General features: G+C 38.6%; 2 protein-coding genes, 1 long non-coding RNA gene and 1 pseudogene across 11 annotated transcripts in view; 2 read left to right on the plus strand and 2 right to left on the minus strand.

The window, feature by feature from the left end:
* tdrd5 (tudor domain containing 5) overlaps positions 1-5898 on the plus strand; it is a 44783-nt gene extending 38885 nt beyond the window's left edge. For 5 of the 9 annotated variants that reach the window (XM_088598799.1, XM_088598795.1, XM_088598798.1 and 2 more), the window contains 5 exons: positions 161-361; positions 579-707; positions 1671-1805; positions 4206-4356; positions 5204-5898. In XM_088598799.1, coding sequence (XP_088454925.1) covers positions 161-361; positions 579-707; positions 1671-1805; positions 4206-4356; positions 5204-5403 — 816 coding nt within the window. In that variant the 3' untranslated portion in view covers positions 5404-5898. Of the gene's footprint in view, positions 1-160; positions 362-578; positions 708-1670; positions 2688-3441; positions 3719-4205; positions 4357-5203 lie in introns of those variants that run through there. The other 4 variants (XM_088598797.1, XR_015925233.1, XM_088598801.1 and 1 more) reach the window with 4 other exon arrangements.
* Positions 5899-12274: 6376 nt separating this feature from the next.
* LOC148652149 (uncharacterized) lies at positions 12275-15147 on the plus strand. Its single transcript, XM_088598814.1, has 2 exons — positions 12275-13731; positions 13892-15147. The coding sequence occupies exons 1-2, from the start codon at positions 12865-12867 to the stop codon at positions 14222-14224; spliced, it is 1200 nt and encodes a 399-aa protein (XP_088454940.1). The 5' UTR covers positions 12275-12864; the 3' UTR covers positions 14225-15147.
* LOC148652150 (uncharacterized) lies at positions 14459-16738 on the minus strand (annotated as a pseudogene).
* Positions 16739-17087: 349 nt separating this feature from the next.
* On the minus strand, positions 17088-20332 carry LOC148652151 (uncharacterized). Its single transcript, XR_015925236.1, has 3 exons — positions 19944-20332; positions 18494-18582; positions 17088-17198 (listed from the first exon to the last, which is right to left on the minus strand). It is a non-coding gene; the product is annotated as an uncharacterized LOC148652151 (long non-coding RNA).
* Between the last annotated feature and the right edge of the window lie 3886 nt (positions 20333-24218).

Below are 24218 nucleotides of genomic sequence, written 5' to 3' on the forward strand. Positions count from 1 at the left end.
TACAGGTTTTGTAGCTGTGAACTGAGATGTAAGAAATATGCAATTGTTAATTACAAAACCAAATTTCAAACAAAAATCAATGCATAAATGTATAATTTATTTGCACATAATTTGCTTTGTTATTATTGTACATAATTAAATGTATTGTGTTAATTAACAGGGCTCCTGGAGTGAAGGTGCTGTCGGTTATTTCAAGAAGCTGTGCTGCGAAAGACCCATGATTGCTGTGATATACTGTTACATGAAGGATGTTTTGCATTTGTTCCTGTGTGACACACATACCAGTGAAGACCTTTACATTCACAATGCCATGAAGATGGAGGGCTACGCTATCCCCTGTAGCGTTGTTGAGATCGGAGAGGTGCCCTGTGTTCAGTTTGAAACTGGCTTCATGTTCAAGTTGTGACTGACTTTAAGATTATGATATCCTTTGAGACAGAATTGTGCTCCATCAATATGCTGCATGAAATGTAAATGTATTTGGGCTCATTTGTTATACAGATTTCAAAAGCATAGTCCATGTAGGAAATTGGCAATATATTTATTAATGCAGATATTAACACATATTTAATTTGCAGCCTTTCAGGCAGTTCAACCCAATGGTTCTGTACTTGAGGGCCAGAGAGCAGTTAGACAGTCCCATCACAGACAGTCCAGAAGATGACATTCTGACTATTTTCCATAGCAGGCTTTCCCAAAAACAGCAGGTACGACAGTGCCTTTTGTCAGAAGGTTACTTCTAATTCTATTCATCCATGCAGTTTGTAATCGAAAATAAGTGCAGTTTAGGGAGTCGCCTAACCATAACTTGACAAGGCACAAAAGAGTGGTGCTCAGCTGCCTTCGTCTTTTCAACCTGGGGTCGGTCCTTGGCAGGAACAACTTAAAAATCTGAGTCTCTCCTAACCTGCTTCTCCTTTGGAGGTGGGAGAATATCCATACGCACAAGGGGAGGAGAACATGCAAATGTACAAACAGGTGCCTGAAACTGAAATTTAAGACCAAGACCATTATCCAGCAATGGCAAAAGATGATAGATTGAGTTCTTCATTTGTGACAGAAACAGAATAGGTATGGTGATCAGGTGAAAATTTGGAAAACATTGCCATTTAGTGTGCATATTTATAAAAACATTGGGCCAGTAATGTAAAGATTAGATCTCTGGCACTAGTACCTGTACATGTCATATTGTGTAAGGAGTCATCTGAGGTGGAGTATTTTAGAAAACTATGTGTTCAGATTCTGAGTCAGCAGAAATGATGTCTACAAAAATGTTTTTGCTATAAGCCCTCACATTTCTGTATTGTTTAAAGTGGATATAGTGTACTGAGTGGTACAAAAGTTTTGCTGAAATTTGATGAGCATTTTTTATCTGGTTCATTGTGGTAAAGCTTGCAAGAATAGTGTCATTTTTAAATCAGATTTCTTGTTGACTGTCACAGTTGTTTTAATGGTTTGGCACCATTCTGGCAGAGAACTGGCCCTTGCTTGTGATTATCTCTGTTAAAAGAGATATGCTCAAAACTTCAGACTGCCATTATTACTGTTCTGGAAAGACAATGCGACATATTACACATCAGCTCTATCTTACGGAATACTGTTTTAATTCATTTAAAATGTGCTTTGCTGTCAAAGGCTTGATTCATATCATTTTCTTTGTCTCCTTGCAGATAACCTTGGAGGACAGTGGTGCTAGTGGGTCATCCCAAACACTGAAAACCAAGAGCTCTGCACTGCAGAACGAGGTGGACTTCAGTGATCTTCCAGAACTGGAGTTTGACAACAATCTTGAAAGCAGGATCCAGGTATAGGTGTTCATTATGTATGATAATGATAGTATGATTACTAATGTAGTCTATGATAACATTGGAATAACGGTTATAGCCACTGGCAGTATATTTTGTTTCTATGGGACTTCACATAATTGTCTTATTCCATGATTTGGAAAGTTAGCTGACACTTCTAGTGGAGTAGAACAATCTGTGTTCCTGATCTTTCTTTCCATTAAGCAACACTGTTTCTGTAAACACAGTACCACTATATGGCTATGAATACAGTTGCTGTGTAACAGTGGTAGGTGAAATAGTAATCATGCCCATGACTGTTCAAAGCACAGAAAGTGAAAGTGCAGGTTTTATTTAGAGAACTGAAGAAACTCATACAAGAAATGGCAAAAGGCCATTGGGTTTAATATCTATTTTGTTAGTTAGAACTTCAGTTGAGACAGGAACAGAATAGATGTAGTGATCAAGTAAAAATTTTGGAAAACATTGTGGATTCGAAAGTACTCTAGTAATCCTAGAGCAAAGCAAAGTAATCCTTTGCTAATGGAGCATGATGGTTTCAAATGAATATGAACATTTTTTTCCACAATTCCTGCTCTAGGCGAAACCTTGTACAAGCATCACTAAAATCCTATTAAAATACATGTAAATGTGTTTGCAACTGACCAGTCGAGTTTAGGTACATTTCTGATGGGTTTGAATAGTTTGGCATCATAAATTGCTAAGTATATATTACAACAGGAGCATCACAGTGGAGCAGTTTTTTGCATTGCTGCCTTACAGCGATGGGGTCCCAAGTTCAATCCCTGGGATGCTCTGTGGAATTTGTATATGTCATACAATATATGTTTTCATGGGTTTACTCTGAGTGCTCCAATTTCCTCTCACAGTCCAGACATGCTGGTAGGTTATTTGGCTACTATATAAATTGGCCCTGGTGTTAATGTATGTGTGTTTGTGTCTTACTCTAAAAGTAAGATAAAGGTTGGCGGTCTCTGTTGATATCGATATTGTGGATTCATAGTGCTCATAATCATAATGAAACATTTAATTGTGTTAAAATTTGTGAATCAATATTATTTTTATAAATTATGCATTCGGAACATTTTAACCATAACTAGCATGATAGTTAGTAGCCCAGTTCAGACATCTACAGTATGCCATGAAAACTATGCAGCTTGCAAAACCAGAATCTGTACAAATACTATCAGAGCTATGGGGAGAATGGACACAGAAAAAAAGCCGATCTGTTTATATTAAAAAAACATTGCTTTTTTACCTGAAAAATTGTGTTGTTTTAGCCAATAAGTTTTTACTGTTTTATAGTACTTTAATTAGACATCATTTAGTTAGAGTTTGAAGGTACATAATCCAACACATTTGAAATAAGAATCAGAATGTTCCTGCATTGTAATTTTGAATTTTGCATAGAGATGAGTTATATTTTGAGTTAAAGTTTCTGGGTAGTGAAGTTTCTGGGTAGTAAAATCCTGTGATGTAAGGTTCTCATTCATAAAACTCTGCTGCTTATCGATTTTTTCAGCCACCTTAATGCGGTCAAGTGTTCATTCCTGCAAAAGCAGTGTTTTGTGTAAAATGGGCGACCTTTGCCTAAGGTTGTAACTACTTGTTGTTTTTTTCTGTGACATTGATGAAGCTCTCATTCCAGTAATGGACAGCAGCCACAGTGAACATGCAGCTGGTGTGATTAATTAACTCTCGGGACTGCACTGCTACAGACCTGTTGACGTCAGAACTGAAGGACACTGAATCAATTTAGCAGTGCTGGGAGTTTATCGGATTTCATGACACTGCACTCTGATTTCCTCTCCATTTTAATTAAAACACTGACTCAAATATTTTACAAGGTTTAAAACAGAAAATAACTGGTTTATTATTCAAATATAAAAGATTAAAAAATACATTTTGAAAAATATTTTCAGATTGATTTTAATTTGGTCATCTTTGGCTTTCAAGTACTGCAACTACTGTCTTATATTTTATTGTGGTTAAACTCTGTAGAACATTTTTTGTAGCTAAGAAAAGTATGCACGATAATAATAAGAAAACTAGAACTGGAAAGTCAAATTGTAATATTAAGTTAAAAAGTCGGTAATGAATATACTTTTCTATGCATGCTTAGAAAATAGATAATTTAACTAAAAATTATGTTTCTGTAGTTTTTCCATTTTGCTAGGATTTTATCAGGATTTGTGACCAACATTCAGGTTGTAATGTTGCCTTGGTAATCCATAGCATTTAAGAATGTTATGGACAAGAGAGTAGCAATATAATTATAGTGCCACTAAGTATAAAAGAGAATAGTTCTCTATTCTAGTTGAACTCACAACATTTGATACTTATTTTTTGGTTAATTCTTTGATTGTCTTACATATTTCTCTCACTTACTGCACAACAAAGGCTTCCGTTACCTTCCAGGAGCCGTTGGAATGCATTAATGAAATGTGCTCATCAACTGAATGTCAGCAGCAAACAGGTAGCAGACGGACATCCTTCTCTGCCAAAAGCACCCCAGACATCAATAATATACCACAAAAAGAGGATGGTAGAGGTATGTTGCCTGTCTAAAGATACTCAACCTAGAAAGTTTACAACTGTTTGGTCCAATCTTCCTTGTGTAGTTGATGGTAGCTTGTAGAACCAAGAGTCATGTCCATATTTTTAAAAAGACCTTCCCATATGGATAAAGATGTCTTACCTGGTCTCAGACCTTAAAGCACTTGATCATAATTTCCGTTTGTGTCCTTGTTTCACTAGTTTTCCTGGTTTAATGCTGTAGAGATGCAAGAAGTCGAAGTGTAGGTCAGTTAAGTTATGAATTAAGTTGTAATTTTTACAAAAAGGCCTTACCAGAGCAATAAACAGGGACATAAAATTGTATTTTCTTTTTCTAAGCTCTAAATGCATTCATTCTCAAAAGCTAAGCTAACTAGAGCCCCATTAAATCTTTTGTGATACCGTAAATGTCAAAAGGCAGACAAAGCAATACTGTTTGTTTAACCACAGAATAAAAAATACCAGTCACAAATATGTATTGTAATGTCCAGCTCTCTTAGAAAATCAGAGTCAACTGAGTGGCTAAGCTGTTACAGCCAGAGTTAAATGAGACCTGAATAACAAGGAGAAATGGGTCCATCTGCCTGAATCCCACAGTGCTAAAACTACAAAATACCCCCCATCCCAACTAGTTATAGCAGCAGTCTCCCTAGGCACTGTGCTATTGGGCTCTACCAGTTTATTGCTGACCATTGTTTCCCTGGAAGCGTCTGACTTATCCTACCCAGTACTTACCCTACTTACACTGTTATTTTTACATTCTGCACTCAAGCCTTCCTGTTTCCATACTTGTACATGTTTAGAGGAATTCAGTAATGCCTGCATCAGCCCTGTTCTCACAGATAACTGCCATGTGCCTAAGGAGTTGAGAAGGGATATTTCCACACTGATTCCTCTCCAGATGCCCCAGCGTTGGATGTTCCCAATTTTCAGAGGTGACAGCCTGCGAGTGGACAAGCAGCAGGTGCCTCAGACCTCAACGTCCACAGTGCTGGGGCCAGCTGCTCGCCTTGCCTGCAGTAGCCACCACCTGGACTGGTAATCCTGCAGAAAGGTGTAGCTTCTCAGTACCACACTTGAACTTCTAACAAAGTTCCTTGTAAATCTGGTAAAACCAATTTTGGTGCAACTCCATGGGACTATGTTTTGAGTACTGTCCCCATGTTTCTGGTTTGTAGTTTAATTTTAAGTAAGCAAATGTGGAATGTCATTGTTTTTGTTTTACAGGTGTTGTTCCCCCAATATATCTGGTTGTTGTGCTTAATTTATGAAAAATAATTATTTTGTTTCCTAAAATTTTCTTCTTTTAATTTTTGCCATATTCTGTTTAGGGGGAAATATAATTTAAAAATATAATTAACCACCCAGAGCACCTAGGCTGCAATTTAACACCTAAGAAATTTAAAAACATATATCAATGTCTTGTTTTTCCATGGTGATATGTTTTGTTCTTCTGTACAGCTGTTGGGTTGGGTGGAGGGCTTGCCAAAGTTTGAATATAACATCCATAATGAATCCATAAAAGTTTGGAACCCTTTCATTGTGTGATGAGCCACATTCTTGGTACCATCATTCCATCATCTTACTTCTTTATCTAGTACTGGTCACTGGGGAGCCGGTGCCTAACTCAGCAGCCAGTGGATGCAAAACACTTTGAATGGGACGCCAGTCCATTGCAGTGCACACACAGATGCAAACAAGCACATGCTCCAGGGTCAATTTTCCCATAAGCCAGTTAACCTAACAGCATGTCTTTGGACTGTGGAAGGAAACTTAAGTACTCAGATACAACACACCATACAAGGAAATTGAACATGAGGCCCCAGGAGTGTTAACCACTGTGCTGTCCCTCTTGGATACTAATATCAAATAATTACAGTATTAAGAGTTGCTTCCTGTTAAATACAATAGAGGCTTTTTAATAGAGTCTGCTGCCGTACGTAGCCATGACTGCTGTAAACCTGCTGTAATAGTTTTTTAATAGTCTGTGCATTTCACAGTACAAATGGAATTGTGTGTATGGGGTTGTGATTATTGAATCAACTACTTACACATGTTCCAAGCATATTTCATTTGCATGTCTAATGCATTGCAGCCCTATGACAATGTATTTACCTGAAGCCACACTTTTTTGTCCAAATTTTAGGCTTGTGTTCAAATACAAGTAAAATAAATTGGAAGTCGATCTAGTTGTTGACATGTTTAATACCGGAGTGCTGAACAATGTTGAACTGTTCACATGTACTGTAACAAACTTCCATTTTGCTTGGTTCTGGAGTGTTGTTGCAATTAAATGATAAAACTTTGATATAACTTTTTAAGTATCCAAAATGAACATGAGATCACAGTACACGTTTGCATTCGAGAAGGAGGTGATCTTGTGTGCTTAACAGCATGGGAGTCATCAAGCAAAAGGCAGTTTGGATTTGTGGTCACAACAGATAATATTAAGTTTAAAGCCCTTAAGGCAGCTGCACAACTAAACATTCCAAGTCCAGTATTCAGAGCATCCCATGCCTGGATAATGAGGAATGGGTTTTATCATTGTCGTGTTGCTTTAGGCTAGGAGATATTGCTTATCAGTTTGCTTTAAACTCCCTTGTATCTGGAGACCCTTTCTTTCGGATACAAGGGAGTTAAATGGTTTACTATATTTTTTGTCTCTATTTTCCAGTATTTATTTACATCCAAGAGAACTTTTTCATTTCAAATGTTTCTATTGGGAAGGTAACTTGTGCTTTCGTAAATCTCCACTGTCCAAATTTCTGGGTGTGGCTTATATTTGGAAATATGGTACAACAGATGTAATAATAATAATAATTGCTTACACTTATATAGCGCTTTTCTGGACACTCCACTCAAAGCGCTTTACAGATAATGGGGACTCCCCTCCACCACCACCAATGTGCAGATTCCACCTGGATGATGCGACGGCAGCCAGAACGCTCACCACACTTCAGCTATCAGTGGGGAGGAGAGCAGAGTAATTAAGCCAATTCATAGAGGGGGATTATTATTAGGAGGCCATGACTGGTAAGGGCCAATGGGAAATTTGGCCAGGACGCCAGGGTTACAACCCTACTCTTTTCGAGAAACACCCTGGGATTTTTAATGACCACAGAGAGTCAGGACCTCTGTTTTATGTCTCATCCGAAGGACAGCGCTTGTTTACAGTATAGTGTCCCCGTCACTATACTGGGGCATTAGGACCCACATGGACCACAGGGTGAGCGCCCCCCGCTGGCCCCACTAACACCTCTTCCAGCAGCAACCTTAGTTTTTCCCAGGAGGTCTCCCATCCAGGTACTGACCAGGCTCACACCTGCTTAGCTTCAGTGGGTTGCCAGTTGTGAGTTGCAGGGTGATATGGCTGCTGATGTAATGGAATAGATGTAAAAGAAGTTACTGGAAAATAAATGAAGATTCGAACCATGAATCTTACAATAGAATAATGTGTAGATGTATTATGAAAAAATATGATTTGAGGTGTTAATATGACCAGTGTCATGGATACTCCTCTGGAGTGTAGGAGATTGCAGAGGAATTACTACCACAACTGACAAAGCCTCAATTAGTCTTGTCAGTCAACTGGTTGCTGTGAGAATGCCCTCTGATTAGGAGTTGTTTCCACCTGTGTGCTGTAAATTACCACACCTTTCGCATCTGCATATTTAAGACATACTGAACCCCTGCACTAGCTGGCTTTTAGTCTTAGTGAATGTTTTACTAGTTTTGGCATTCCCTGTGTGTTTACCTTTGTGTTCTAACTGAGCTTTGTTTTACTTCACATGTGGAGTTTTCCTGTGCTTATTTCCTGTGTTTTTCTGGCTTAGTATTTCACTTCTGAATTTGCCATGTGCTTTGTTCTCGGTCACCTGCCTACAACATTTTTTTGTTTTTGATTGTTGTTTTCTTCCTGCTTGCTTGCTGCATCAGCTTGTTTGATTACCTGTGTAAAAATCTGGCTCTGCCCTGGGGTCATTGCTCCTGACCAGTAAAGCAGTGGGCTGAGCACACAACTTTGAGGGGCACCGGTGTTAAGGGTGAGCATGTTGGAGGTGAGGTTGCCAATCCTGACAGTCTGGGGTCTGCTGGTGAGGAAGTCTAGGATCCAGCTAAAGAGGGTGGTATCTAGATCTAGAGCCCTGAGTTTGGTAGCAAGTTTTGTGGATATGATGGTGTTAAATGCTGAGCTAAAGTCAATGAACAGCTTTCTTGTATAGGTGTTCCTTTTTTCCAGGTGGGTTAGTGTGGTGTGTAAAGCTGTAGGAGATTGCATCCTCCGTGGAGCGGTTTGTGCGGAGAGGATCAAGTGTTTTTGGAATGCTGGCTTTAATGTGTGGAAATATTAGTTTTTTAAAACACATCATTATGATGGGAGTAAGTGCAATAGGGCGGTAGTCGTTCAGGCATGTGGGTGCTGATTTATTTGGTACTGGCATAATGGTGGTTGTCTTGAAGCAGCTAGGTACAGTGGCCTGGGCCAAGGACAGGTTGAAGATGTCAGTACAGACATCAGCTATCTGCCAGGCACATGTTCTGCATACCAGGCCAGGGATACCATCCGGTCCAGCAGCTTTTTGTGTGTTCACTCTACTTAGTGATTTCCACATAGCTAGCTTGGGGGGTGTGGGGGTGGGGTGGCAGGGGAGTCAGTGGTCCAGGTGGTTGGTTCAGGTTATGAGCTTCGAAGCGTGCGTAGAAGGTGTTAAGCTTGTTTGGAAAGGAAAGGTCAGTAGCACTTACATGGCTTGTTTTGTTCTTGTAGCTTGTGATTGTATGTCTTGCCACATGTGTCGTGGGTTAACGTTGGTGTTGTAGTTGTGTTCTATCTGGGATTTGTACTGTTTCTTGGCAGATTTTATGCCAGCTCTTAATTTTTTTCCTTGCCACTCTCAATTCTTCCTCATTACCAGATTTGAAGGCTACATCACAGGCTTTGAGCAGGGAGCAGATATCAGTGTTTTTGATTTGGGAGTTTGCGTATCTTTTTAACACTCGCCACATCATCAGCACATTTGCTGATGTACCTGGTGACTGATGATGCATACATGTCAATATCGGTGTGGGATCTGTGGGAGGCTGCATCTTTGAACACACTCCAATCTGTGCACTCTAAACAGTCCTGAAGCATTGATTCTACCTCTTTGGTCCATGTTTTTACAGTTATAACTGAAGCCTTGGTGCGTTTGAGAAGTTGACTGTAGGCTGGGAGTAGGAATAGGGAAATGTGGTCAGATTGTCCAAGAGGGGGGTGAGGTACTGCTTTGTAAGCTCCGGGTACGTTAGTATAAACATGGTCTAGTGTGTTGTTTCCTCTGGTAGGGCAGTCAACATGTTGGTTGTAGCTAGGCAGGACTGATTTTAGTTTTCCCTGATTAAAATCGCCTGCAATAATAAAAACTTCATCAGGGTGTGCTGATTCTTGTTTACTAATAGCGTTGGATAGGGTTTTGACTCCTTCCTTAGCATTAGCGTTAGGAGGTACAGTGCCTTGCGAAAGTATTCGGCCCCCTTGAACTTTTCAACCTTTTGCCACATTTCAGGCTTCAAACATAAAGATATAAATTTTTTATTTTATGTGAAGAATCACCAACAAGTGGGACACAATTGTGAAGTGGAACGAAATCTATTGGATTTTTGAAACTTTTTTAACTAATAAAAAAATGAAAAGTGGGGCGTGCAAAATTATTCGGCCCCCTTGCGTTAATACTTTGTAGAGCCACCTTTTGCTGCGATTACAGCTGCAAGTCGCTTGGGGTATGTCTCTATCAGTTTTGCACATCGAGAGACTGAAATTCTTGCCCATTCTTCCTTGCAAAACAGCTCGAGCTCAGTGAGGTTGGATGGAGAGCGTTTGTGAACAGCAGTTTTCAGCTCTTTCCACAGATTCTCGATTGGATTCAGGTCTGGACTTTGACTTGGCCATTCAAACACCTGGATACATTTATTTGTGAACCATTCCTTTGTAGATTTTGCTGTATGTTTGGGATCATTGTCTTGTTGGAAGATAAATCTCCGTCCCAGTTTCAGGTCTTTTGCAGACTCCAACAGGTTTTCAACCAGAATGGTCCTGTATTTGGCTGCATCCATCTTCCCCTCAATTTTAACCATCTTCCCTGTCCCTGCTGAAGAAAAGCAGGCCCAAACCATGATGCTGCCACCACCATGTTTGACAGTGGGGATGGTGTGTTGAGGGTGATGAGCTGTGTTGCTTTTACGCCAAACATATCGTTTTGCATTGTGGCCAAAAAGTTCGATTTTGGTTTCACCTGACCAGAGCACCTTCTTCCACATGTTTGGGGTGTCTCCCAGGTGGCTTGTGGCAAACTTTAGACGAGACTTTTTATGGATATCTTTGAGAAATGGCTTTCTTCTTGCCACTCTTCCATAAAGGCCAGATTTGTGCAGTGTAAGACTGATTGTTGTCCTATGGACAGACTCTCCCACCTCAGCTGTAGTTCTCTGCAGTTCATCCAGAGTGATCATGGGCCTCTTGGCTGCATCTCTGATCAGTCTTCTCCTTGTCTGAGCTGAAAGTTTAGAGGGACGGCCAGGTCTTGGTAGATTTGCAGTGGTCTGATACTCCTTCCATTTCAAGATGATCGCTTGCACAGTGCTCCTTGGGATGTTTGAAGCTTGGGAAATCTTTTTGTATCCAAATCCGGCTTTAAACTTCTCCACAACAGTATTACGGACCTGCCTGGTGTGTTCCTTGGTCTTCATGATGCTCTCTGCGCTTTCAACAGAACCTTGAGACTATCACAGAGCAGGTGCATTTATACAGAGACTTGATTACACACAGGTGGATTCTATTTATCACCATCAGTCATTTAGGACAACATTGGATCATTCAGAGATCCTCGCTGAACTTCTGGAGTGAGTTTGCTGCACTGAAAGTAAAGGGGCTGAATAATTTTGCACGCCCCACTTTTCATTTTTTTATTAGTTAAAAAAGTTTCAAAAATCCAATAGATTTCGTTCCACTTCACAATTGTGTCCCACTTGTTGGTGATTCTTCACATAAAATAAAAAATTTATATCTTTACGTTTGAAGCCTGAAATGTGGCAAAAGGTTGAAAAGTTCAAGGGGGCCGAATACTTTCGCAAGGCACTGTATGTACACAGCGGTAATAATGACCGACGTGAATTCCCTTGGTAAATAGAAGGGTCGGCATTTTACCATAAGAAATTCTAAATCAGATGAGAAGTGGATCGCGATTTCTGTAGCATCTCTTCACCATGCTTGATTGACATAAATACACAGACCTCCTCCTTTATTTTTACCAGAGGCGGCTGTTCTGTCCGATCGGAGAGTTAAAAAATCATTCAGCTGAATGGCGGAGTCATTGTTGTTGTATGTTGTTGTGAAGCCATCTTTCCGTAAACACAAGAGTGCAGCAGTCTTTTACTGTATTTACTGGTGAGTAGTGAGTCTGAGTTTGATTTCATCCAGTTTGTTGTCTAGGGACCATATGTTAGCGAGGAACAGGCTGGGTATAGGTGGTCTGTTCAGCTGTTCTTTAAGTCTTATTTGCAGCCCGGCTCTCTTACCGCGTTTCTGTTTGCGCTCACACCGCTTGTGCTGTCTCCTGTCCGGCCAGTCACGGTCAGGCGGCTCCGCGGCTTCCGGGTCTGCGCTGTAGAGGATGGACGAGCTGATGCTTCTTCTAAGTCCCTTAATTAAGTTTAAGCATAGCTTTCTCACCATTTAGATTTATTTTTCACACCATCGTTAAACAAAGCAGGAGCGTATTGTACTTCCTTATGGGATCACACGTGGAAAGAGGGGGAGGAAAAGAGTTGTTAAACTGGTCTAATTCCAAACAATTTATCCAGTGGGGCAATTTAACAGTCGCCACAAGCCTTTGAAAGGCTTCTTTGAAAAACTAAAATAGCAAATATTATTGACACTATATTATGGAAGCCCGTTTCCGCCAGGGAGTAAAAAAAAAACGCGCTATGGTATCTCAGAATTCCGACTTAGTATCTCAGAATTCCGACTTAGTATCTCAGAATTACGACTTAGTAAGTCAGAATTCCGACTTAGTATCTCAGAATTGCGACTTAGTAACTCAGAATTCCGACTTAGTATCTCAGAATTGCGACTTAGCAAGTCAGAATTCCGACTTAGTATCTCAGAATTGCGACTTAGTAAGTCAGAATTCCGACTTAGTATCTCAGAATTGCGACTTAGTAAGTCAGAATTCCGACTTAGCATCTCAGAATTCCGACTTAGTAACTCAGAATTGCGACTTAGCATCTCAGAATTCCGACTTAGTAAGTCAGAATTCTGACTTAGTATCTCAGAATTGCGACTTAGTAAGTCAGAATTCCGACATAGTATCTCAGAATTGCGACTTAGCAACTCAGAATTCCGACTTAGTATCTCAGAATTCCGACTTAGTAACTCAGAATTGCGACTTAAAATCATTCATAAATCGTACAAGATCTAAAGGCATGGAGAGTTGTATTGTCAAGTGCCCTGATAAAAATCAAATTAATGCAGGTCTACAATAGTTTTGCTCGTTATAATCCCTACACGGTTTGCAAGATGGACACCATTATAGAGGACTTATTTTGTCGTGGTTACACAAACCATGAAATTTTGGTGTTATTGGAGGAATCACACAATGTAAAACTGAGTCTTCGGACCTTGGAAAGAATGCTGTGTAAGAATCAGCTCTGGCGAAGGCGAAACAAGACAGATGAAGCGGAGGTCGCCTCATTCATACACCAACAGCTACAGACTTCTGGCAGACATCATGGCTATCGGTGGATGCACCAAAAATGCTGGATGGCAGGGATAATAACGGATAGAGAGACTGTCCGTCAGTTACTGCGCCTTATGGACGGGCGAGGAGTAGATCTGCGTGCGCAAAATCGCCTGAGGCGCCGGCAGTATTACAGCCGCGGACCAAACTATGTGTGGCATATTGATGGGTATGACAAATTAAAACCTTACGGGATATGCATCAACGGGTGCATTGATGGCTTCTCGAGAAAAATGATCTGGTTAGAAGCATACAAAACCAATAATGACCCACGAATTATTGCGGGTTATTTTATAGACGCTGTCTATAAAAACAACGGTCTTCCACAAAGAGTACGACTTGATCATGGAACCGAAAACACCCACGTTGCTGTAATGCAAAGGTTTCTGCGCGAAATGAATGAGGATAGCACAGAATGTGTCACTCTTGGCCCAAGCACTGGGAATCAGAGAATTGAACGCTGGTGGGCTACACTAAGAGCACAGTGCAGTCAGTTTTGGATGGACCATTTTGAACAGCTGAGAGAAGATGGGCATTTTGTTGACACCTTCATCGACAAATCACTCATTCAGTTTTGTTTCCAAAACACCATACAGGTAAATGTAACATACCTGTCATTACAGATTTTGATATGAATAGTAAAACATAACATTCTACTATGTTTCATACTATTATACTTATTAAAGATCTCTTCTTTGAGTTCCATAAAGTGATTTAACAAACCTTATTTCAAAACAATTGATTTCTATTGTGTAGGAGGAGCTCAATGAAGTGCTGACTGCCTGGAATAATCACAGAATAAGGCCAACCCACAACCCTCGCGCTCCCAGTGGACGACCTTCAGTGATGTATGCTGCCCCAAGTTTATATGGCGCACAGAACTATTTGCAGGCAGTTGACCAAATCAAAGTCGATATCTGTCGAGAAGACTGTTGTGTAAAGGACTACCCCTGTGATGAGGATGTCTTCCATCTTTGTGTTGAACTGATGGCTGAACAGAACCTTGCAATGCCAGATGATGTGTTTGAAATCACTGACCTTTACTTAAGACTACGTGAAATGGTCCTCAATGGGCTGGACCTTGAGTAGGAATAGGAGAATAGGGGACTTTGCACTCTCTGGATAAGATAAACTGCTTACAAATGTGGGATCTAGGTATAAGGGTGTTTTGTTTTTCTCAAATGCCACAGCATTTGATGTTACACATTAAAAGTGGTAAAGATGTTACCACTTTTAATGTGTTGTCTTTAGATCTGATTTAACATTGAGTGTGAAATAGGATGAAACAAGGAACAAATGAAAGTAAATGTGCCAAAAGATGCAAACAGTGTAAACAATCTTTAATGGACTATAGATAATGTTCACACATAAAAGCAACCCAACTTTGATTTGACAATAACATTATCTAACATTATATGAAATGTTTGACAATAACATTACCTCACCTCTCTCATTTCCTTTCACCAAATGCAATGTAAATATAGTACAAATAATATTCACTAAACGCAAGGCATTTGAACTCATCTGCAATCTTGATGTTTCATAAAAATGTCAGACAAAATCCACAAATAGCCAAACTAGTCAAACACAAATAAAAAAATTCAGATTCTGCAAAGTTACCGCTACCCCAAGAAACATCTAACTGAAGAGTTAATGACAAAGATTCATTCTAAATCAAGTGTTGACCAAAGTGAGCACTTAGAATTCATCTTTGCCATGAACTGTCCAGTTATTGTGCAAATAAACTCTGCTGCCATATTGTGACTAAATTACATAAAACGCAAAAGTTGTAACATTATTAGACACTACATGGCACCAGAGTTTATTGGCACAAAAGTGCTTGGTAGCTTAGAGAATGCAAATCGCTCAAAAAAGAACTTTTATTAAACTGCATCACCATATTTTTTTAAGGTGAAAAAACATCCATTAGTTTCTCACTCAATATACTGTATGAACAATCAGTCTAAAAGAAATTCTTGTACCAAAATGACAAAAATAAAAGTGCAATTTAACCTGAGACTTTTTAATTTCTTCAGTGAAATTATGAACATTCTATCATAAGTACACTCAAAACTCAGTATATCTTATATGCTTATATGTGTAAAGGTACAGACTTGGTCAGATGGCCTTTAAATGTGAATAAGTATACTTTACCAAAAGTTTTGAATGGTGAAAGATGCACATATTTCTAATCTGTTTAGTCTGTAGGTCGACAGACTAAAATACTAAACTATGTCCATTACCCATATATTACTTTCCAAAATTTTGTTCATTTCACACCTGAAGTCAGGATAGCTATCATAATGAATAGACACTCTCAAATAACAGCCACATGTATGTGCCATAGGTCTTCTCTCAAATCCTTGCATGTGTGTGAAGTCAACAGTTACAGTCTTGCCGAGAAAAAGATCTGAGCCTGTGCAGAACCTCAGGAACAGAGACTGTTTCCTTCCATCACACTCTCGCAGGTATGTTGTAATATGCTTTGATATTTCCTTTTCCTGTGCATTCATTGTGCAGGGAAACTTCAGTGACCGTATGATTTGCCGTTGGCTGCAAGTTTTCATACACAGTTTCAATTTCCTCAAGGGCTTTGCTGAGGGGAGCGAGTACACTTTCCCACTGTTCGATAACATAAGCAGGCTCTTGAATAAGGGTTTTGTGAGCCAGTTCTTGCAGAATTTGTTCAATGTTGTGTGCATTTGGCATTCTTCGGCAGCTGTAGTTGTCCAAGATTTCCAGTAATTCATCTTGGTCAGAACTGTTGAAGTCTCTGCGACAACATTCCAAGGTATAACGGTCAGATTCTGAGACATACTTTAGAAAATTGTCAACAAGATCACTCTTCACATATCCAAGAGCTGCCTGTTCCAAGATTACAGGAGCAAGCTTGATGGGCAAATACTTCTGTTTCTGCCAACCAAAAGAAATAATTTTACCTATACTCTGCCACTTTTTTTTGCCATAGTCATGTCGGAGAAATGGTATCTTGAAAGTGCTGCCTGTTGTACATTGTTCATAGAATTCATGCCAGAATTCAGAGAGGCAATCTCTGAGAACACCTCCATCATCGTATCCATTCTCATACTGCCCATTTGGTAGTAGAAGCTTTACTTGAATTTCTGATTGAGTATATGAAAGGCGTTCATCAGTGAAATGTTCAATAAGCTCAGATAGTATCTGGCTGCGATGGACAACAAGGATTTTTTTGTCTGGTTCCCTGAGTTCTTGTGCCAGAGGCAAAGTGTCTTCTAGACTTTGTTCTCCCATCTCAGAGAGGTCTCCATTGAAAATTGTAATAATATTGCTATCCTCCACATTTTCCCCAGTAAATATGGTAGAACTTTGCTGAGCTAAACTGGAATCGTCTGTGACATCTGCAGGATAAAATTGTGCCACGTCATCACTGCCTAAGTTCAAATCATTTCCAGTATTTCCAACATAGATGACATCTAATGTTTCTAATTCCAATGGTGGATCAATTTGTGAGTCTGTAGAGGGAAAATCCTGTGTGTTTTCCTGTGAGTGATCTGCAGTGTTTGATTCTTGCTGTGTCTCCACACCACCACTGTCATGTTTCTTTTTGGTTGACAGATAGAACCTCATGATAGTAAACTTTGAGGCTTCATATAGAGCTCCCACTGTACTGTCCTCATCTAAGGAAACTTCTTGATAATTTGTCAGATCCACCTCAAACTCAGAAATATTTCCATGTGCATTCTTTCCATCTGGGAAAAACAAACGTATTGCCTCCACCACCCTTTTTGGTTCTCACCTGGATAAAGCCTCCTTTTCCTTCATCATACAGCATCCAGCCCAACTCCACTTTCCTTACTTTCCTCTGTGTGTTCACCTCTTGATGATGAGTGATGTTTTCTGGATGCTTACACTTTTTTCTTTTATTCAGTTTTGACTTCAGTCTATCAAAAAGCTTTGATTTCCTACTGTTGGGCTCTTTTTCGTGTCTCCTACAATATCCCATCACTGCCAATCTGTCTCCATAAGATGGCAAATAATCCCTCATCTGTTCATCTGTCATTAACATCAGGACACTGGCATCAATCTAAAAATGAATAGTGTATTATCAATTTTCAGTTTCAAAATACCATACTTAAAGCATCATTTTATGTGGATCAATATGCTGATACTGGTTTAAGGAAATAGTCCATTCGGGATTGTGGAGGTACTGTATGCAGTGAAAAAATCTACTATACGTGAAAATATCAATATACTGTACAGTACTGTGCAGAAGTCAGAGACCACCCTTGCATTTATTTAATTTCCAGTTCAAACAGCCATTCAGTGCAAATTATTTACTTTTTGGTGTCAGAAAATAATGCAAGAAACATATATTTGACAGAAGAGTACACTAAATATAATATCAAATCTATCAGTATTTAATTTGCCCACTCTTTACTTTTGTGCACCCTTCAGGCACTTAAAGTCTTCCATCCTTCCAATCAAACAAGTTACAACTGTGTCCTCCCAACACAAGTTGATCCCAAAACTGTCACTGACATTATATTAGAACACTTTCCATTAAAAGTGACACTAACATTCAAACAACTACCCAAACACACCGTAGCTGCCTTGCACATGTCTTTGTCATGTCCATCTGAAATGGCAAGAGGCGATATTTCTGATAAGATTAGCTATAAAGATAGTTCAGTTCAGTTGAGAACATCACCATCACATAGACAGAAGTTAACGTTTTGATCACTCTTGCATCAGATCTGAAAAAATCCACAAGTGTTTCTGTCAATACTTCCATTGTAAGAAGACAACACAATGCTATGGGTCTGAAGGGATGCGTATCTGTCAAAAAGTCACTATTTGAAAAGGAAATAGACAAAAGAGAAGTAAATTTGCCCTAGAACACCAAAACTGGACACTTGAGATAAGTAAGGTTTTATAGATGATGAGTTACAGAGTGGATTTGGATTTGAACCAGCAGAAGCAGAAAATACAACCAACTTCTAAGACTGAACTTTGGAGGTGTTTACAAGAAGCATGAAAAAATATCCCAGTGGATTTATTTGAAAAACTCAAAGAAAGTCTCCTGTAAATAATGGAAGCTGTAATAAAGGCAAAGGGTGGACACGCTAAACAATGAAAGATCTGACATTATATTTAGTTGTGGATGCTTTTGTGTAATTTTGTGTTAAATATATGTTTCCTGGAATAATTCCTGACATTGAAAAATAAATTAATTGCACTTAATGACCGTTTTGACTGGAAATGAAATAAGCGAAAGGGTGGTCTCTGACTTTTCACAGTACTTAAAGTGCTGTTAATATCTACAGTAGGTCAGTGGGAGTTAGTTATAATAAACATGAACACATTCATTCTGTTAACTACCTTTTCTTCCTTCATTTTTTCGATAGTGGACTCTGGAATGTCCCTCTCCCTGAGGAAATCGATAAGATCTTCCATCCTGGAATTGTGGCCTAGGAAGCACACATGGGACAGTGGTGCAGCATTGATTAGTTAGCATAGTGTAATTACCTAGCCTCCTGTTTGCCCAGACTCCAACAGTATGCATTATAGTACATTTAGAAGTAGTCCAGGACAGGCAACGATGACCAACACTCGCCACACATTTGCATTCACAGGGTGCACATACAGTAGGTCACACCCCAAGGGTATGTGAATGACAAATGTAGAGTAGGCTTTCAATTTAATCTGACTTGTCACACACAGTATGCATTCACAGGCAGCACCTCACTCAACTAATCACTGTCTATAGAACACCCGGTTAGCTTGAGCTCAAAGATACAGATTTGATACAGTCTAAACTCTGCAGAAAGTTATATCTCTTGAAAGAGGGTTGGTCAATACTAACCTAGTGACTAGTTTAAACCTACTGTACTTTACCTTGTAATCATCTTAAGAGCAGCTAACTTATCAAAACGTTACAGAAAGCTGAATTAAACCACAGCTGTAAAAACATGTTCTGTAAACCAAAAATTGATATAACTAAGTTTTGGAATTGTTACTAAACACACACGAATGTCTTCATTATGATAACGGTTGTTTTGTGCGTGTCACTTGGTAATTTACAGCCTTAGGAAGCCGAAAAGACCGGATGGAGGGTTTGTAAAAATTAGACCGTTGTGCCTATCAAAGTCCGGCTCGGGAGACACACGGGCCGCTCCCATGGCAAGACGTTTGCGACAGTTTAATGTAGCCTGATCATGTTTAGTAAACATAAACATGCTTGTGATCCTGGTATGTTTCTGAGAGATACGCAATCACAGAATTGTATCTGAGCAATTAGACGGAGAGATACTGGGGTTTGTCCAAGTACATTATTGGAAGGATATTGAAAATAAATAAGCATATCAAATCTCTTAACGTACAAAGGGGGAGAGTAAACAAAAATAGTAAAAGACGTTCCCTTTAATGTCTGTATTGTTACGGGTTTCATTAATTGTATCGAAGCAAATTTATGTTTTGATTGTGAATAGGCGACCCCAGATTGACTCGCGTAGAAGCTCATAGCACCATCCTCGCTCATATGGGTCCAAAGCTAGCTATTTTACTGTGCTGAAATAGCTGCTGGTAAAGTGTTTGCAGGAGCTGCCTTGTACTAACGGACGAAACCCCCACAAGTGTATAGGCCTACTGTTAGTTTTGCCTCATTAATTAGGTCGCACTTGAAAAGGTTAAATCGATCAACCAAAACCATCCAAGTAGCTCTTGCATATGATTTTTTTTTACTTAGCTACGTTAGTCTATGTACAATTTACGCAGACGTTATTTAAGTCTGTGAATTGTATGAAGATATCAGTAGAATGTGGCACTGTACCTGGATTGAATTGTGAACAGTAGATTTCCTATGCCAGATGAGCAACCTACTGTACTTTCATTGCTGGCGCCAGAAGTGACGTCAAAACTGTGAGACTTGAAGTCGGAATTCTGAGTTGCTAAATCGCAATTCTGAGTTGCTAAGTCGGAATTCTGAGTTGCTAAGTCGCAATTCTGAGATACTAAGTCGGAATTCTGAGTTACTAAGTCGGAATTCTGAGATGCTAAGTCGCAATTCTGAGTTACTAAGTCGGAATTCTGAGTTACTAAGTCGGAATTCTGAGTTGCTAAGTCGGAATTCTGAGATGCTAAGTCGCAATTCTGAGTTACTAAGTCAGAATTCTGACTTACTAAGTCGCAATTCTGAGATACTAAGTCGGAATTCTGACTTACTAAGTCGCAATTCTGAGATACTAAGTCGGAATTCTGACTTACTAAGTCGCAATTCTGAGATACTAAGTCGGAATTCTGAGTTGCTAAGTCGCAATTCTGAGATACTAAGTCGGAATTCTGACTTACTAAGTCGTAATTCTGAGATACCATAGCGCGTTTTTTTTTTACTCCCTGGCGGAAACGGGCTTCCATACTATATTGACATTTTTAGAATTTAATTAATAGGGAATATAATATGGAATCTCATATCTAAAGAAATTAATAACGATATAATTATATTCATATACTGTAGCTTACATCCTGCTAAACTTGTGTATTGCCTCCTTTTAAACTGGTAAAAATGGAACATTCCAATGTTAATGCAACACAGAAGATATTATTAATAATGTAGGGCTTTCGGGCTCACATGGGGTTGCTCCCTGCACCCTGCGGTACCGCTGTGTACATACAGTACGAACATATTATAATATTTAGAAATATAAAAAATGTCATATAGTGTCCATAATATTTGCTATTTTAGTTTTTCAAAGAAATACAGTACAGTACAACGCAGTGACTTGTGAGTAATTGCATGTGGTACAGGTTTTTACTGCGCATTTTGAATGGCTGCCTCTGTACCAACAAATTCAATATAGTGCCAATAATATTTATTATCAGTAATAACGACAATAGCGGCAATACAGTTGCAATACAGCTGTGTTTGAACCTCTGACTTCCAGCACAGAACGCACATGCCTACCCCATTACACCACAGACATAATCACGTGGGACAGAATTAAACTGATGTGACATTTCAAAAGAAAGTGTACAACTGTGATAATTTGAGCTACACTATATGGATGGAATTATATCGTTATTAATTTCTTTAGATACGCGATTCCATATTATATGCCCTGTTAATCACATTCTAAAAAGTATGTGTTTTTTTACTGCGATAAGAAAAGGTTCAAACATAATATAGCCAGAAGGAGTACATAAAAACATTTCCAAAATAACCATTAACTTTGATGCTTAAAATATTTAGGAAGAAAGTGGAATACTGGTGTGCATTTTTAAACATAATGTTTATGTTCCTAAATTAATATAATTTATGACCTTCAGACACGTTTTGCTCCTCTTCTTTTTATGCTCAGCTACTAAAATTTCCCTTTAGTTGTAAAATTCCATATAAATTCCATATTCAATATGAAGCAGATTTAAACATGCACAGTAAAGAGATTCAATAATTAAATTGTTTCACTAACAACCAACCAACAACAAGTGCCCCTGTCCGTCATTTTTGCCAGCCAATCACATACCGCGGTACAACACAGTGAACTGTGGGTAATTTTGCACAGTACGGGGTTGTACCGAGCATTTTGAATGGCTGCATCTGTACATGCAGCATAAAGCAATTTTGTAATGTGCCCTTAAACTGTAACACATAATAATGTAAAAAAATAAGTTATTATAATTTATGTAGCGTAGGGAAGTCCCCATTACCTGTAAAGCGCTTTCAGTGTTGTGTCCAGAAAAGCACTATATAAATGTAAGGATTTTATTATTATTAATCATATGAAATTTGGGAAAATGTTAAGTTAAAAGCCTGGTTTTGTGAAAATTTGTTTTTTGTTACATTCCCATATGTTAATTATACTTTACTAAATTGTTCATTATACATTTGATATAATGAAATATCTCAGCCCTGGGAGAATTTTTCAATCAAAATAGCTTACAGCAGCTATGTTAACCTGGCTGTAGATACTGATGAAACATCTGACTCCAAAAGGTGTGCACAAAGATGTTTATGTTCTAAGAACTAAAATTTTGAGGGACATCTTTTGTGTAATGAAAATAGGCTCTGGTTAACAACGGGTAAGGGCCAAATGTAACATTTCAGAAATCATAAAAAAAGTGTTCTTAACAGTGAATAGTGTCGTAGTACAGAGTCGGTGCTTATCAGCAAATTGCTCCCGGCATAGTGCAGCAGGCCCGGCTTTGCCAGATTTTTTAGTTTTAATTCTACACTTTTTTTGCATTCAAAGGCTGATTTAAACTGATGCACCACTGTTTTGGTGTCCACATGAAAGAAGACTCTATACTTCAAGATTTTGATTATACTGGAGCACATTCATGGGAATGCGTGAGATGTTTTTTAGGATAGAGGATTATTTTCTTGTTATACTTGAGTCAAACTGTTCAAGTACTATTTATTAAATTGAGTATTGAGAATTACTCAATTATCTGAGGCTGAGATTTACCTTTATTTTTTTGTGGCAATTGCTACAGTGAGCAATAGGATAATTAGATTTAAATAAACAGTTGAAAGTACTGTAGTACACCAAGGAATTGTGGTTGTACAGTAGTAAATAAAGACAGCACCAGTCCTGATATGATTTAGGTTTGTTTTGGATTAATGTCTCTGAGTACATTTCCCAGCACACATATGAGAGAGACAATGATTTCTTCACAGTTATGAGTAGAGAATTCAAGTTGTTTTCATTTCAGTTTTCTCTTTAAAATAGAATGTTATGCAGTTCTGAAATTAATGCCATCATATACCTGATAATATACACCTGATAATAATCTTATGGGAAAAAGTGTGTCCACATCATCATTTTCAGTGATTGAAAATTATTTATTTTGTGTCCTTTCTTCTTAAAACGTTTCAATCTTTCTGCTATTAATTCTGGATAGTTAGAGCAAGAAAGCAGTAAATTGAACATATACTCTGAAACATCACTGTTACCACTGCATATGAATGAAGTCATATACGGTCTAATGCTGGTAGGTTATAACATTTGTAATTGGTCATGTACAGTAGGTACAATTTATGAAATATTTCATTTTCAAGTATTTTTGATCCACATTATCTGGAAAGGTAAATGTAAGTCATGTGGATGTCAAACGTAGCCTTATTGTGGGTTATTCCAGTATTTGTATGTAAATGAATGCACCATCCTGGGAAATCATAGATAAAAATGCAGAACACAGTTGGAGAAATTGCACAATTTTTTATAACCTGCAAAAGGTTTTAAGGGTCAATATTTTTGTACTCTACCTACTCACCATGCCTCAGCGTGAAGGTGTAAGAAACGGTGTAAGTGGGCCGTGCACTAAGACAATTGAGCATTTACTCCAAGAGGTTTATCTTACAGTAATGCACAGAGTTTCAACACAACACACAAGCATGAGACAACAGAGATCCTGGAAGATGAAGAGAGCAACAAAGGTCTGATACTGTAAGTTTAAAAACAAGGCGATTATTTTAGGGGGACATTTAGAAACACTTTTTAGTCTGGTCAGTATATCAACATGATTACCAGGAAAAAAAACACTAACATGGGTCGAAGATCCAAACACCATACAGACAGGACACATTTGAACCCAGAACTGAAGCAACAGCAGGTCAGTTCCCATGTAATCTTAATGCTACTAATACTAATAAAATCTTAGAAGTCTCTATGAGCTCCCCATTGAAATGGGCTTGGACTTTCTTAGGTTCAATTTAAAAGGCACTGATATTTTTTGTGAGTTTTGGTGGGAATGTTGAGCAGACAGAATTAGTCCCCAAGCAAGGGGGAGCTTGAAAGAAATTTGTTTCTTTCTTTTTGTGACTTACAGTATTTGGGTAAACGGTATCACTTTTTTATTTTTTCTGAATCTTTCACTAATTTAGCATTCGGTATAAATGTTTTATAATGAGATAATATGAACTAATAAATATAGAGGATCTCCATTATAAGCTGCCTCCATTTGTCATCTCACTTGTGTGCTGTCAATTTAGGAATTTAAATTAATTTTTAGTTGCACAGATCCGTACATTTTTGAAGGGACTGTAAGCTAGCACCATAGGCAGAGGAAAGTTTATGGTGACAGGACCACAGGCACTGTAGTGTGCTGT

The sequence above is a fragment of the Lepisosteus platostomus genome, chromosome 11, assembly GCF_059453375.1.
Source record: "Lepisosteus platostomus isolate fLepPlt1 chromosome 11, fLepPlt1.hap1, whole genome shotgun sequence".
Lineage (NCBI taxonomy): Eukaryota > Metazoa > Chordata > Actinopteri > Semionotiformes > Lepisosteidae > Lepisosteus > Lepisosteus platostomus.

Excerpts from the sequence above, each read along its gene's own strand:
- LOC148652149 (XM_088598814.1), top strand. The coding sequence starts at position 12,865 with ATGCAGGTCTACAATAGTTTTGCTCGTTATAATCCCTACACGGTTTGC. Across the intron at positions 13,732-13,891 it reads GTTTCCAAAACACCATACAG|GAGGAGCTCAATGAAGTGCT; the intron begins GTAAATGTAACA and ends TCTATTGTGTAG.